General features: G+C 52.6%; 5 protein-coding genes across 5 annotated transcripts; 2 read left to right on the top strand and 3 right to left on the bottom strand.

Moving 5' to 3' along the window:
- Positions 1-1329: 1329 nt before the first annotated feature.
- ACET3X_007342 (uncharacterized protein) lies at positions 1330-1934 on the bottom strand (the record flags this gene model as incomplete). Its single annotated transcript, XM_069453478.1, has 2 exons — positions 1330-1359; positions 1482-1934. 2 exons carry the CDS (start codon positions 1932-1934, stop codon positions 1330-1332), a joined length of 483 nt encoding a protein of 160 aa, XP_069304505.1.
- A 292-nt stretch (positions 1935-2226) lies between these two features.
- ACET3X_007343 (uncharacterized protein) lies at positions 2227-5578 on the top strand (the record flags this gene model as incomplete). The annotated part of the gene is made up of 3 exons (XM_069453479.1): positions 2227-2798; positions 2845-3194; positions 3255-5578. 3 exons carry the CDS (start codon positions 2227-2229, stop codon positions 5576-5578), a joined length of 3246 nt encoding a protein of 1081 aa, XP_069304506.1.
- Positions 5579-7150: 1572 nt separating this feature from the next.
- On the bottom strand, positions 7151-8068 carry ACET3X_007344 (uncharacterized protein; the record flags this gene model as incomplete). Its single annotated transcript, XM_069453480.1, has 1 exon — positions 7151-8068. The coding sequence occupies one exon, from the start codon at positions 8066-8068 to the stop codon at positions 7151-7153; it is 918 nt and encodes a 305-aa protein (XP_069304507.1).
- A 1610-nt stretch (positions 8069-9678) lies between these two features.
- ACET3X_007345 (uncharacterized protein) lies at positions 9679-10173 on the top strand (the record flags this gene model as incomplete). Its single annotated transcript, XM_069453481.1, has 3 exons — positions 9679-9988; positions 10037-10087; positions 10136-10173. The coding sequence occupies 3 exons, from the start codon at positions 9679-9681 to the stop codon at positions 10171-10173; spliced, it is 399 nt and encodes a 132-aa protein (XP_069304508.1).
- Positions 10174-10678: 505 nt separating this feature from the next.
- ACET3X_007346 (uncharacterized protein) lies at positions 10679-13090 on the bottom strand (the record flags this gene model as incomplete). Its single annotated transcript, XM_069453482.1, has 4 exons — positions 10679-12144; positions 12193-12273; positions 12326-12960; positions 13008-13090. The coding sequence occupies 4 exons, from the start codon at positions 13088-13090 to the stop codon at positions 10679-10681; spliced, it is 2265 nt and encodes a 754-aa protein (XP_069304509.1).
- Between the last annotated feature and the right edge of the window lie 1056 nt (positions 13091-14146).

The following is a 14146-nucleotide window of genomic DNA, read 5'->3' on the forward strand; positions in this document are numbered from 1 at the left end:
TGGACTTGTAAGGTATTTATGATGAGTCACGTCAAGCTGCTGTTAGGAATATCTCGATCGATGAAGAAATGTGGCGGTGTCTAATCGATACCAAGTCAGCACGATAGACAGTAGCCATACAATGAGTCGACGTAGTTTCTCTCTACAACTATTGAGCTCATTAAGTTCATCTTGACCGCCTCCATCTCCCTACGTTCGTTTGAAATCGTACAGACATGAAAAGATGCTAATATAATACTTGCACGTCGCACACGGTACAAAGAAAGCCCTTCAACGCTCAATCAGCTACTCCAAAGTCCTCCTCCAATCCCCTGGCAAGCGCTTCGGGCTCCTGTTCGCCAATATCGTCTGCCACTCTGGACCAACTAGCATCTCCGGCTCCGTCCAAACCCCGACATCACGCCACCCAGACCTCCCCCCGAACGGCCTTGACGCCCCATTTGCATGCCGCTGCTCATGCCTCCACTCCTACGACTTGGCCGGCCCATGCTAGTACCAGAAGTCATGCCGCTGCTCATACCATGTCTGCCACCGCCCATAGCACTGCTCATGCCATGCCTGCCGCTAATGGCACTGCTTCCCATACCAGTGCTACTCATACCGCCGTGTCTTCTACCATGTCCCATTCCGCCAGTGCTGTGTAAGTTCTGAGGGTGGTCGATGTAGGACACTCGGTTGTTGTTAAAGCGGCGAGGTCGTGAGGGTCCGCAGCCCATGTTGTACGTGCTAGATGATGTTGAGGCGACGACGAGATACCTTTCAATACGAAGTAACGGTGTATCGACTTTGTCGAGGAACAGGCGATGCGTAGCGGAGGATGGATGCAGTGTTGTGAGTTGACGTGATGTGACTGATTGGAACGGAGTAGACTTTTGGAACTGATTTCGTCTCCAAGTTGGGGAATATTAGGGATGATTTCTTGATTGTAAACATACTGCGAAGACTCTAAGACTCTCGGTCTCTTATAGCTCCCTGTGGTTCCCATGTTTCTTCGTGTCCCTCGACGTCACAGTCAATACCCATTTCCAGTATGACATACGCCAGGCACTCGATTTCAGAACACGTGATCCTTGGTTCTCTGCGCTCAAGCAATTCCAGCCTGTTTTGCTCGTCTTTAGGGCATAATTTGTAGGTTTCCCAAGAGATCGAGGGGCTTGGCACGGTAGAGGTGTGGCTCATGCGTGCCGTGATTACCGAGTGTGGCTGATGACGTGTGGCGCTAATAAACGACGCGTGTTCTGGGCTTGCGGTGTACAAGTAGCGGGCGCAACGACAAGAAGATCAAAAATAAGCATAACATTGGTCATCTAAGAGATATGTACGACCCTCTCACATGCTCATGCTGTCGTCGCTGTGACGCTGGGCACGAAATGGTAGCGAGAGGGTTGGTCAATCTTCGCGATCCGAGTGGAGTTCGATCGTCCATGGAGAGCTGGACGAGACCTCAAAGAAGATAGCGTTCTACAAACATGGGCTCATACCTTGACAAACTTGGTGTGAGAGCCAGTGGCGACAATGGGGCCCGGCTCGCCGTCGACGAGCTTCCATATCGTCGCTGTGGTAAAGGCGAGAGTTCCGCCCACCTTGCCAGCCCTGCCTTCAATCTCAATGGTGTCACCGTCTTTTGCACCGCTCTGGTACGAGATGTGAATGTCGGTGGACACGCCCGTCTTGGTCCTATTGTCCCAAGCAGCAATTGCCACGCCACCCACCCAGTCAATCAGCGTCGCGGAGACTGAGCCATGGATGCTTCCGTGCGTGTTTACATGGTTCTTGGTGAGCGGCAGCTGCGCGCGCACGACGCCTTTGGAGGCATAGGTCAGCTTGATGTCGTCGAGCAGGAACTGGTAGATGGGGCTGCTGGGCTTGCGGTCCTCCCAATACTTGTCGATGTGGGCGAGAATGTCGGGATCGTTGGGAGGATCGCTGGACATGGCTGCTACAGGCGAGGGGTGCGACAGGGAAAAGGTGTGACGCGTGTAGGTGAGAAGATCAGAGCAGTGTTGAGATTTGAGAATAGATGATCACCGCTCGGACGGGCTCGGCATTACTATTCAGCGCTCTACTACGACCAACAAGCGGCAGCTGTGAAACGGCCAGAACGCCCAGCGTCAGCCGTTGGAGACGCCACATATTCCCCAGTCTGCTGCGCTGGACCATGCTTCACGGCAGGCCACGACTCTCCCCAGCACCGCAAACCCCAATGTTGGCGCACATCCAACCACCATGAGCGACCCCGTTCAGCCACCCTCTGCGAGCCCGCCCACCTCCACACCCGACGACGGCCATGACTCGCTCGCCGACAGCACCGCCGTGACGCCGGAGACGGCAGCGGCAGCGACAGCGTCAAGCGCGCCGCCGTGGGACGTCAAGGCCCTCACAGATGGCACTCTCCACTTCTTGGCGACGGCGAGCAACGAGACGCTCGGCGCCTGTCTGGCTGGCCTCGGCGCCGGCACATATCTGATTCTCGGCCGCGTTGGGCTGGTCCTCATAGGCGTCGTGGGCGGCGTTGTCCTGCACGCGACGTGGGAGGGGCACCACCACCACGGCGACGGCAGGGAGACGGTGGGAAAGAGCGCCGACGCGAGGAAGCGGCAGCTGGCCGTCGACATCGCCCACCGTGTGCTCGACTGGCGCACCGGCACGACGCACGAGCAGAGCCACGCCAGAGACGGCAGCTCCGACTTCAATGTGCAGCTGTACTCTGGCAAGACGCTCGACTACTCGGCCTTCCAGCCAGAGACTGCCGCTGCGCTGACGGAGTTGACGGATGCAGTCATTCGTGACTATGTCAAGTATGTCCTCCGCGCAGTGTCTAGATACTGTTCTAATACAACGCAGGTGGTGGTATTCACCCCTACTGCCCACCGAAGACACATTCCCCAACTCGTGCCGCCAGACCTTCACCGCATTCATGCTCTCCATCTCTGCACACCTCTCCCGCAAGCGACCAGCCGACAACTTTCTTGACTTTGTGACGCGCTCATCCTCCTTCTTCATCATCTTGCTGCAAGAAATCGCCGCTGCCATCCAAGCCTCGCCCGGCGATGTGCCAACCGAAGCAGTCGACATCTATCTCAAAATGAAGCGAGACAGCACCCTGGCCAACATCCTGGACCCAGACTATCAAATGAAGCAGTTCAGTGTCGCAGCCGAAGACATCCTGCAGAACTACCTGGAGCCCAAGACGTGTGAGTTGATTCGGCATGCTGAACCCATGCTCCTACGCTGACTTGCTTTACCCATCCTAGACAACTGCATGCCCGCACGCATATTCCTACACCAGATACTAGCCAAGCTGGTCCTCGAGATGATTGTTGTGAGCTGTTCCAAGCCAGAGTGGATCAATGGGTGGATTGTCTACCTTCTGGAGGACGGCGAGCCGGAGCTTTTGAATGCCATTGATGCAGGCGTCGAGGGTTCTTCAGGACAACTCGAGAACGTAAAGAAGACTGTAGAAAAGGAATTCGACCATGCAGAAACAGCAACCACGGCTGAGAAGAGGGAGCACAAGCGCGTTATGAGCAAAGCCCAGGAAGCCATGGACGATGCTATGCGAGAGGCCCAGCTCTTGAGCCAGATGATTGCTGAAGAAGATGCAAAGCGGCTAAAGGAGCAGCAACAGCAAAGTGCATCCACGTCCACCCTGAACGATGACCAGTCCGAGAGTACCACGCAAGGAATAGTCACCCCGTCGTCTTCAGGGAGCGACGGGCATGGCGACGCTGAGCATACGGATTTGGGCATCTCAGGGCTTTCCAGTCGGTCGTTGTCAGAAGCCACACCAGCATCTCCACCAAGGAGTTCCGAAGAACCGCCGACCCAAGAAGTGAAGAAAGCCTTTACGAGTTTCGACCAGCTTGTGCTGCCCCAACCGCCTACTGCACTAATGGACAATCCGCCTCCTGCGCCACCACCACTCACACTGCACAACAGTACAATGTCAATTTTTGACGACAGCATGCCCGGAGAGAAGGGTACGATCAAGGCAAAACCAACGGCGGAGTATCTGATTCAAATCGAGCCAAAGTCAAGTCATCACACTGGCTGGATGACGGCACGCAAGTACGCCGAGTTTGAAACATTGCACGAAGTCATACGTCGGATAGCAGCCATCACCGGGACTGCGGGCTTCAACGAAGCACACGCTACACTGCCGCCATGGAAAGGTCACACCAAGGCTTCGTTGCGTGGAGAGTTGGAGCGCTATCTCAACGATGCTGTCAAGTACCAACCACTTGCCGAAAGCGAAGGCATGAAGCGCTTCTTGGACAAAGAACTAGGTTCTGGAAAGACGCCTGGTGGCGGTAGTGGCTTTCCAGGAATTGGTTGGGCGGGTCAAACCTTTGACACAGTTGGTAAGGGGATGATGGGTGTACTTTCAAAGGCTCCCAAGGAAGTTGCTGGTGGTGGCAAGGCCCTTTTCGGTGGTGTTACTGGAGTGCTAGGTAGCGTAACGGCACCGCTTTCAGGAAAGAAGAACCGCGAGTCGGTCAGCAGCACCGCCAATGCGAACGCAGCCGGAAGTCCTCTGAGCCGCACATCGTCCAACACGGCGCCAATCCAAACACGACAAAACAGAGCCGAGTCGACCGTTTCCGAACTTCCCACACATATCCGTTCAGAGAGCACCTTGTCTCTAGTGACCAAACGCACGTCCATAGATTCTGTACGCGATCCTCATTCACCCGTCATCGACCAACAGCCAGGCCGTGAGGCGCCCATGGAACGTCGACCGTCTTATAACCCTGACGGCGACGGCAAACGTTCCGGGAGATCCTCGCGGTATGGCTCCCGGAGCAATAGTCGCGCAGCAAGCATGCGCGAGAAGATAGAAGATCTCAGTCCCATGATGGGAGGCGATCAACTCATCAACTTACCGCCAATGCCCAGCGAAATCTCCGACGATTATAGCACGATGCGCAATCAACCAGAGCCAGCACACGCCCAGAAACCTTCGCAGTCTTCGAGGCCATCGACAGACTCTGCGCCCTCACTGCCTCGTCGGCCATCAGCTCCATCATTGACCTCTTCTCCAGTCAAGTCGCCATCAAAGTCACGTACAGCAACCACGCACACGCCGTTGTCCGAGTCCGAAACCACAGTCCTCATCGAACTCTTCTTCGCAGTCATAAACGAACTCTACACTCTCTCCTCCGCCTGGACGCTCCGCCGCACGCTCCTCAATGCCGCAAAATCATTCCTCCTACGACCCGGAAACCCACAGCTTTCGTCCATCACATCGCTCCTGCAGACCACCGTTCTCGACGGCAACGCTTCCGACGCCGGCCTGGCATACCATATCAGAAAGATCAGGGAGAACGGACTGCCAACAGAAGAGGAGCTAAAAGCATGGCCCGAGGACATGAGTGAAGAAGACAAGGAGAAGTTGAGGATCAAAGCCAGGAAGTTGCTGATGGAGAGGGGCATGCCTCAGGCGCTAACGAGTGTTATGGGGCAGGCTGCTAGCGGAGAGGCATTGGGTAAGGTGTTTGATTGTTTGCAAGAACCTAGGGTTGGGAGGGGTGTCATGTTTGGCTTGGTATTACAGGGACTGAGGGCTGTGACGCAGTAGTAATGATTTGGAGGGTGTTCTGGGCGTTTGGTAGAAGTGGGTTTCGACATCGATGTTGTCGGTTAAGTGGCAGGCATTTGGTCATTAAAATCTTACGAAGAAGCTTGTTTGTTATTGCTTTCACATACCTTTCGCCACAGAAACTGGTAAAGTGATGTCTCGAACAGAACTGACGTGGCGGGAACACAGGTGCAGGTGCGGCGGCTAAGGTATTCTTAGATGTAAGCATGGCCCCGCCACCTACTCACTGATCAGGCAACTGCACATATAGCCTTCCTCGCCATTTCCTCGAGTTCACAGCGAGCTGTCGTATTGGTCAAAGACTCAGTTACCTGAATGAACGATTGCTGGCGTGTATACTATTTATGGGAATCTTTAAGAATGTGCCCCTGGAATTACGATTATCAGTTGGGGATGTGCGGCTGACAACAACCAGGGCTCCAGCTTTTCCAAAACATTACACGAAGACTCTAATTTTAACAACGAGTACTACACGCTGACTGCTGACTTCTCGTACACAAAAAAGGACTATCTCTCACTAAAGTCAAACTATCCCCACACTATTCACTAACACTGTCATTACAATGCCGCCAACTCTTCACCTCTACCACACGCCAGGCTCCTGTTCCCTAGCCACCCACATCGCACTCGAAGCCTCCGCTCTCCCCTTCACGACCACAAACCTCAACGCTGCTCGTGGCTTCCTCGCCTCCCATCTCCATCTCAACCCAAAAGGCCGCGTCCCTATCCTCTCAGTGGATGGCGAACTCATCACCGAAACACCCGCCATCCTCTCACTCATCGCTGCGCTCGTGCCAGAAAAAGAGTTGTTAGGAAAGGACTTGATTGCGCAGGCGAGAGCACAAGAGTGGCTAACATGGCTTTGCGGGACGTTGCATGGACAAGCATTTGGATGCGTCTTCAGACCGGCCCGGTTTGTAGGGGACGAGGCAATGTTTGATGCTGTACGGGCGAAAGGTCGTGAACATGTTCGAGCGGGTTTTGAATATATCGAGAAGAATTTGGTGGGCAAGGCTTGGGCGGTCGGTGATGGGTTTACGGTCGTGGACGCGTATCTACTTGTTTTCTATCGTTGGGGCAATATGCTGAAAATGGGTATGAGGGAGACGTACCCGAGCTATGCGAGGGTGGTCGATGGCGTTGTTGCGCGAGATGATGTGAAACGGGTTATTGAGAGCGAGGCGATTAGTGTTTTGAATGAGTAGTGTTTGCAAACAGTCAGTCTCAGCACCATCGATATTGTTAGCATACGCATATGGAAGATACCCCCGTTTCTAAGCAACTCACTCGCGTTGCCATGATAACTGTCTTTGACATATGAACTTCTGTATTATGTACCATTATTTGTGCTGTACCTGGCTTTAAGATTCACCTCCTCTTAACGTCAAATATACTAGCACCCCACTGCTCCGTATTCCGTGATACAGCCAGGACCCATGACCTTTTAGTGATCTCGGTCTCCTGTGCCATCATCATCGGTCCGCTCGTTCTCCTCTTCGTAAGATTCATGGTAATGATAGCGCAGTATCAAGCCGCGTGACTACTCAACAGTTAGCGATCACTAGTCCTAGTTGTAGCGTGGGCCCAGAAGTTACAAACCGCACGGTAGGTCTTTCGCATATTGTACTCCCACAACTCCCGGGGCAAATTGAAGAAATCGGTGACGTCTCGATCCACCAGACTCTGGCGCGGGGGCAGGCCATTGTACATCCCCCAATGTCCCCGGTAGGTCCACGATACGGTGACGCAAGCACCGTGTTGTTGAAGTGGCTGCACGATGCCAGCAAGAGCCTCGATGACTTCCGCGATAACTTCCATACGAATGTGTTGTTGGTCGAGAATGATGTGTAGCTTGAAATCCTGCTTCTTCTTGACATCAAGCAAAGCGCCAAAGTCTGCCTCGAGCGCGGCTTTGCGGACATGACCTATCTCAGAGACGGTATGCTGGCAAGCGGATTTGCGCCGAAGATTTGGCGGTACTGTACAATATGGCAGTGTACAATATGGCGGCGGTGTACGATATCGGTCTATTTGGCAGTGAACAGTCAATGTCCTAATCAAGTCGATGGTGGGCAGCGCAAGATCGAAGCGGTCTCTGTTCAAGACAGATCGAATGGACTTGGATCCGCACTGCAGGAGACCAGCAAGGTCAAGAGCACAATAGAAGGACATTGCAACCTCCTGTGCCGTCTCGAGACCAACGTAGGCCGGAGAAATGTAATGCGGAAGAGCGGAGTTGTCGCAGAGCTCGGTGATATCATGGCTGCTGCCCCAGTGAAGATTTTGAACCAGGTCCAGCAATAGGACGTGTGTCTGGATAGCATCGGTGGTGCCAGGAGAACACGTGAAATCATGATGTTGTCGCAAGTGTTGGGTACCGACGTCATGGTGTGGCATTCTCTCAGGGTCGAAGTACCACAAATAGCCGTAGACCATGTCGCGGATTTCACGCGATAGTCGAGCATGCATTTTGGCCGCGAAAGTATTGTTCCACGCCCGACTGTACGGGATGACAGTATGGTATAGTAACGAATCGTTCAACCAACCGTTGTACTGGCCATGGAGCATCAGGCGTTTTGTGAGAAGGCACCGCTTCCTTTGCTCCAACTGCTCTACTTCTTTCTCAATCTTCCTCGCGCTGTTACCGGTTAGTCGAGACTGGATCGAGCGTGGTGCGCACAGTAGGAGAGAATCTTACTCGTTCGTGAATCGAGCTCCTCTACGCTTGGCACTATGAGATATCAGTCGAAAGAGGTCCAGTACAGCTTTGTACGACGGATAGGGACACGTACTTTAGAAGTCTGTCTCGAGCCTGACGGAGCAGCTCCTCACCGGAGGTCACTGTTAATTGTGGCGCGTTTCGAGGGGCCATCTCGCACGATGGTTCAGTGCTTGCGGGCAAAGGAGGAAGTAAAAGCAGACGAGAAGTTGTGCCTCTCCTGCGTGCTCTCGTCATGCAAGCACGATGAACGCCGTTGCTGTCCCAAAGCAGACAAACCATATCCGGGCTGTAACTTCACTAGTGACGCGTGAATGATGCATCCTCACGTCTGTATTGGCCTCTTCCACATTCCTCACCATATCTTGCGAAGGGACCGTGACCTGTGTTCCTACTCCAGAAGGTATGATGTGACGCATGTGGTTGCTCTCGCCTGCCGCTGATTCCAGCTGACCATGGCATGACGTCTGCATAGACACCACGGAAGGCATTCGGCAGCTGCAGGAAGCGGAGTGATACAAAGCTTTCGAATTTATCGGGTTCAAGCACGAAACGAACATGATGCGCCACAAGTGTGCAAACTCGCTTTGAGTCTCCTGGTGGAGGTTTTGTATGGCAGTGATTATTGGTTGGGCTTTGGAAAAGCGTCGCCACACTGCAAGACTGTTGTTAGGTCTGTATAGTAGGTGTAGACAAGACAAGCCCAAACCCAAGAATGACTAGAGCATTTTTTGTTTTCTTGGGGTGTGCATCACGTGCATTGAGGGGGTGGGGCGGACCGTACCGTAAGAGGGGTGGGGGCGGCATCTAATTTGACCTTGGGAGTGTCAGAGCACATTCATCTCTTGACTGCCTACCTAGGTAGGTATACGTTTGTGAGGCGGAAGCGTCCAAGGGGCATCGATCGATGCAACAGCGTATTCTCTATGCGTCGTCTAGGCATACTTGGAAAATGTACCAACGGAACCCGGAGGCGTCATTGGTCGTCCTGGCCGTCGACTGCTGCTCCAACACTAGCAACCTGCTCTCTCCTTCCCCTCTAGCTATGGTGCCACTGCTGCATTACACCTTCAGTCTGCGTTATATCTGCATGCATAACAGCGGTGTGTCTTCAGCATCATCCAAACTTTGTCGCTACTGCGAGTGGGTGTCGATTTCGCATGCAAAAACAATTATACTGCATAGCTTATGTTCCAAGGTTACCTAGGCATACCTTCAGCTGACCCTCAGAGTATTTACCTATAAAAGGGTGAAGAAACGAGTAACAAAGTTGAGATACCATCCCAATTCGAACCTCATCTTCGTGTTTGCACTCCTCTTGCTGCTTCCGTTGTCAACCCTTGTCTTTCCATCCTGTACAATGGACTCCCTTCCAGGCCCCTTCACCATCGAAATCAACGGCCAGCCGATCTCCAAGTTGAACGGCCCGCTACAAACTTCAAACGCCGGTTACTTCAGAGGCCAACATGCACAGACTGGACCAGAACCAGCCGTTTTCCAACTGCGGGAGCACCGTCTCATATCCGACGGGCATATCCTTACACGAGATATGGTAGAGGATATGAGCCTTATGCCAAAGAGGGTATTTTGGTTTGAGGCCCAGAATCACCAGACCCACCATCGTGTCCAAGCGGAAAATAAGGGCAATGGCTACTCGCTCACCATGTCTGGTATGGCTATTTTGTAGCGTTTCACTATGCTCATTGCTAACCTTGTAGGTTCTACTCTTGCGGTGAGAGACGGCGCCATCTATGCGGATATTATAAACCGTAAGCTCTTTCCCCCCTAGCCTATGGACATAGACTGATTATCCACAGAGCAACCAGAGACAGTCGTCGTCAAGATGCTAGCTTAACTGCAACCGATTAGCCAAATGTGATCCTGTGGGTGGTGATTGTATTGCCGCAGCAACAGCCTAGCTACCAATTTAAGTAGTGCAGTTACCATCATTACAGAAATCTCACCTGTACTCTTTTGTTGCACCCAACCATAACATGCCGTGACTCGAAGCTGTGAAACCAACTTGATACAACTAGCAACCCTTTTACGGCCCGATCCGTGCCCACCACTACGAGCGGTGCAATGCGATGCAGTAGCCTCGATACACCACCCCCGCACATTCACTGCAACCTTCTTGTTTGAGTAAGCAGCATCTGGGAATCGTCGCTGAGCTATCTCCAAGGCATATCGGTCCGATCAAATCCAAGCTTGTCTTGTTCTAGAGTGAAGCTATGGCACAGCATGAGAGTGTCAATGACAAACCTGCACGGTTCTTTGCTTGGCGAAAGTGGGTCGCGTCGCCTCGAGCCTGGAGCTTGCGCGCCATCTGTAACCTTCTCCGGCGCATCTCGCTACACTACTCAGCTGCCATCTTCCCTCTCCCTACAAGTCTCTCGCGCCCATGCATAGAATGCAATAGGCGGGTCGACCTCTTTGCGAGTCAGATACTTCCACCAATTCTCCCAGACATGCTGCCGTATGTACCCCACCCGATACGCGACATGCCATCCGGTCGGTAAATCGAACGTATACTGCAGCTCCTCTAGCGTCCGCATTCTCGTCTCCGGAACGAACAAGTACACCAACACAAAGGCGACCAAGTTCAGGCCGGCAAAGATTGAGAATGCAGCCGTCGGTCGAATGCTATTCAACAGGAACGGAAAGACCAAGACCAATACGCCAGCGCCTGAGAGATTGATAGCGACCGAGATGGCCATACCAGCCTCTCTCGACACGAGCGGGAAGACTTCTGCGGCAATTGAGAACGGAGACGTGCCCGCCGTCGGAGCATAAAAGGCGACGAAAATGACAGCGAAGATACTGATCATCGGGGTTCGGACGGACGCCTCCGACTCCGGGATCTTGAAGAGGAAGGCAAACACCAACATCGACCAGGCCATGTTTGGCAAGCCGAGCAAAAGCATGACGGACCGTCCTAGTCGGTCCGAGGACCAGTATGCTGGGAGTCCAAACACATAGTTTGCTGCTCCGAAAGCCAGACCTATTATCGCGGCAGTTCGGTCGCTGTTGTCTGTAAGAGCGTTCTTCCAGACTATGGTACCGAGGAACGCTATTGTATTAACGCCAGTGAGTGTCTGAGTGATCATGGAGATTGAGGCGCTTAGCAACGCCCGTCGACACCGTTTGTTGGACCACAGCTCTCTCAAACGCTTGTAGTAGCCGTTGACACCAATGTTGTATGAGTAGGGGTTACTCTTCCTCTTCACTCGCTTGTCTTTGATATCGAGGTTTAAGCTTGTAACATCGCTCCACCTTCTGCTCAGAGTCGCAAGCTCGATATTGGAACTTTCGTTCTGCCCAGTCTGCGATCTGTGGGGATGGTGGCTGTTTCCTAGCTCGGTTTTTGTTCCTCTATTTGTTGCTTCCGTACTGGAGTCCTGGATAACTTGACCTGGCGACATAGATGCCTGCGATACCATCGTTTCCAGCTGCACGCGATCTGGTGTCGTCAGGAATGGCTCGTCAGGGAAGCTTGATGTGCTGATGTCTACGCGCTCGGCCAGGTTGCCAACTTGGTTATCCTCTCCCTTCAACAGTCGGCTTTCGAAATCCAGTTGTGCATGCGCATACATGAAATCGCGACTTGCTAACAACTGCGTAGTTTGAACCTGCTCGAACGCTTCCAATGCTTTGCGGTATTTTCCATGCTTCATCAAGTACCGAGGCGATTCCGGCATCAAGTAAATCATGACCAATAGCGGGATCGTGGGAATAAGCACCGTATTTGTAAGGATGCGCCACGCGGATGCGGCGTTTTTCACGTATATCACGACCAACAAGTTCGCAAGAAATCCGAGAAAGATGCCTGACGGTTTTAGTATGCTACGCCGTTTGAGTAAAAAGGGACACGTACCCGCTGCGTCCGCAAGCTGCCAGTTTGCCAGAACCGCGCCCCGAATATGCTCTGGTGATATTTCAGCCGCATATATGGGAACTACATGGCATCAGCATATTCGACGCAAACAATGACAATGCTCCTTTTTTACCTATCGATGCTTTTGCGCCTAAAGCTATCCCGTTGATGGCCCGACAGGCTGCGAGCTGGCCTACATTATGCGTAACCGACGCACCGATGGTTGAGGCTATCGTGATAGCACAGGAGAGCATCACACTACCCCGCCTCCCCAAGAAGTTCTCTTGCAGTGGATCGGCCAGAAGTGTGCCAAAGAGACCCGCGGAAAGCAAGGGTATGGCATTCAGCATTCCAAAAGTCCAAAGGTCAGAAGAAGGGCATCCATCGTCTTTGTGAATACATAGCTTGAACTCATTTGGCATGCCATAGGCAGTGCCATTGTTCGCGCTTTGGGTCCAACCCTGGATCATTCCTGCGAGGCTCGCCGTCATGATGGTCGCGCGCAAGAATTTGGACTGCTTCCAGAACCCTGTACTCTTGTCCTTTTCTTGCTCTAACAGCTTCTTCTCCGGTCCTGTAAGCTCATCTGCATATCTGCTGATAGTCTCGAACTTGTCTCGTGCGAGTCGTGCGCCGAACTGAAGCAACTCGTACCGATCTTTTAGTTCTGCTAATGCCGCAAATTGCCAAACGTATTCTTCGAGTTCGGTTCTCCCAGTATTGAGATTGGCTTTTGTGTCATCAAATGTCAAGAACGGATTATCTATGCTACGGAATGTCAGCCACACTCGAAATATGCTGTTTCATGCACATACGTCTGTCTTGCGCCCGTTGAGCGCACTCGGTTTGTCGCCAATCTTCGATTACCGACTGTATCTGCACGATCTACTGCTCTCATAGTGGGCAAAAACTCTCTACCGGAATATGCTGCTCCAAGCCTAGTTTGTTGCACGACAACATGCCAGGATACAACAATATATGTCCATTTTTCGCAATAGGCCGACGCCTACAAGGCTGACCGGTTCTTGCAACTAAGGACCTCCATCATGCATACGGCATGTACTATCGAGGTCCTTCACCGTCATATTGCCTACATTCACCCTCCCAGGGGAGGCTGAGCAATTTCATGAGTTCTTGTGATCCCTTTATTCCCAATGGATTGGTTGCCTTGCATTTACCTTTGGTATGGACTGTTGCCACTTCTTAGGCTGCATAGGCCCAGAAGATGATGGCCAATCAAACAGAGGCTACCAACCCGCATTTGGCACGAAGGTCAGCTATTGCATCACATTGTGGCTTTAGATTTATTGGTGACACCTTGTTTTCCCTTCAGCCTCCTTTCTCGCAGACTGCCTTGTGGTTTACCTAGCAGGCATGCGCAACCACAATGGCATCTGTTATACTCATTGCGTCTCCAGCTTACTAGATGAACGCAGGTTTGCGCGACTGTGAGATGAGCCTCCAGATTGTGAGATCTGAGACATTACATATCCTCACTGGGCCAGGCGATACCTGCCGTCGCAGGTAAGCTGGGGGATCTGTACAGACGGCACATGAGCGGCTGCCTGCTTGATCTGCAATAGTGCATTGTCCAGCTTCCCCGCTTCCCCCAGGCACGGCTGAGGTTGCCCTTAGCCCTTGGTGCATCGGGCTCATCCCCACCTTTACCCGGCATGGGCCCATTCGACTATCTAATACTTGACACTTACGTCAACCCAACTTACACGTGTGCTTCTCACACTACCCGTCCCTTTCATTTGTCGCTGGTCACGACGAGACTCCAGGCGTTCTGCTCAGCCCCTTCCTCTGTCCTTGAGACTCCTCACGATATGCATTCTTCAAGTAAAGTCGATACTAAATCCATAACGTTTGTTGCACTTTCGCACGCGCATTTAGCAATATTCCTGTGACGCAACATAGCCCTATTTTGAGCCTTTTTGACGATCCGCTAGAA

This window comes from Alternaria dauci, chromosome 7 (genome assembly GCF_042100115.1).
Source record: "Alternaria dauci strain A2016 chromosome 7, whole genome shotgun sequence".
NCBI classification, from domain to species: domain Eukaryota; kingdom Fungi; phylum Ascomycota; class Dothideomycetes; order Pleosporales; family Pleosporaceae; genus Alternaria; species Alternaria dauci.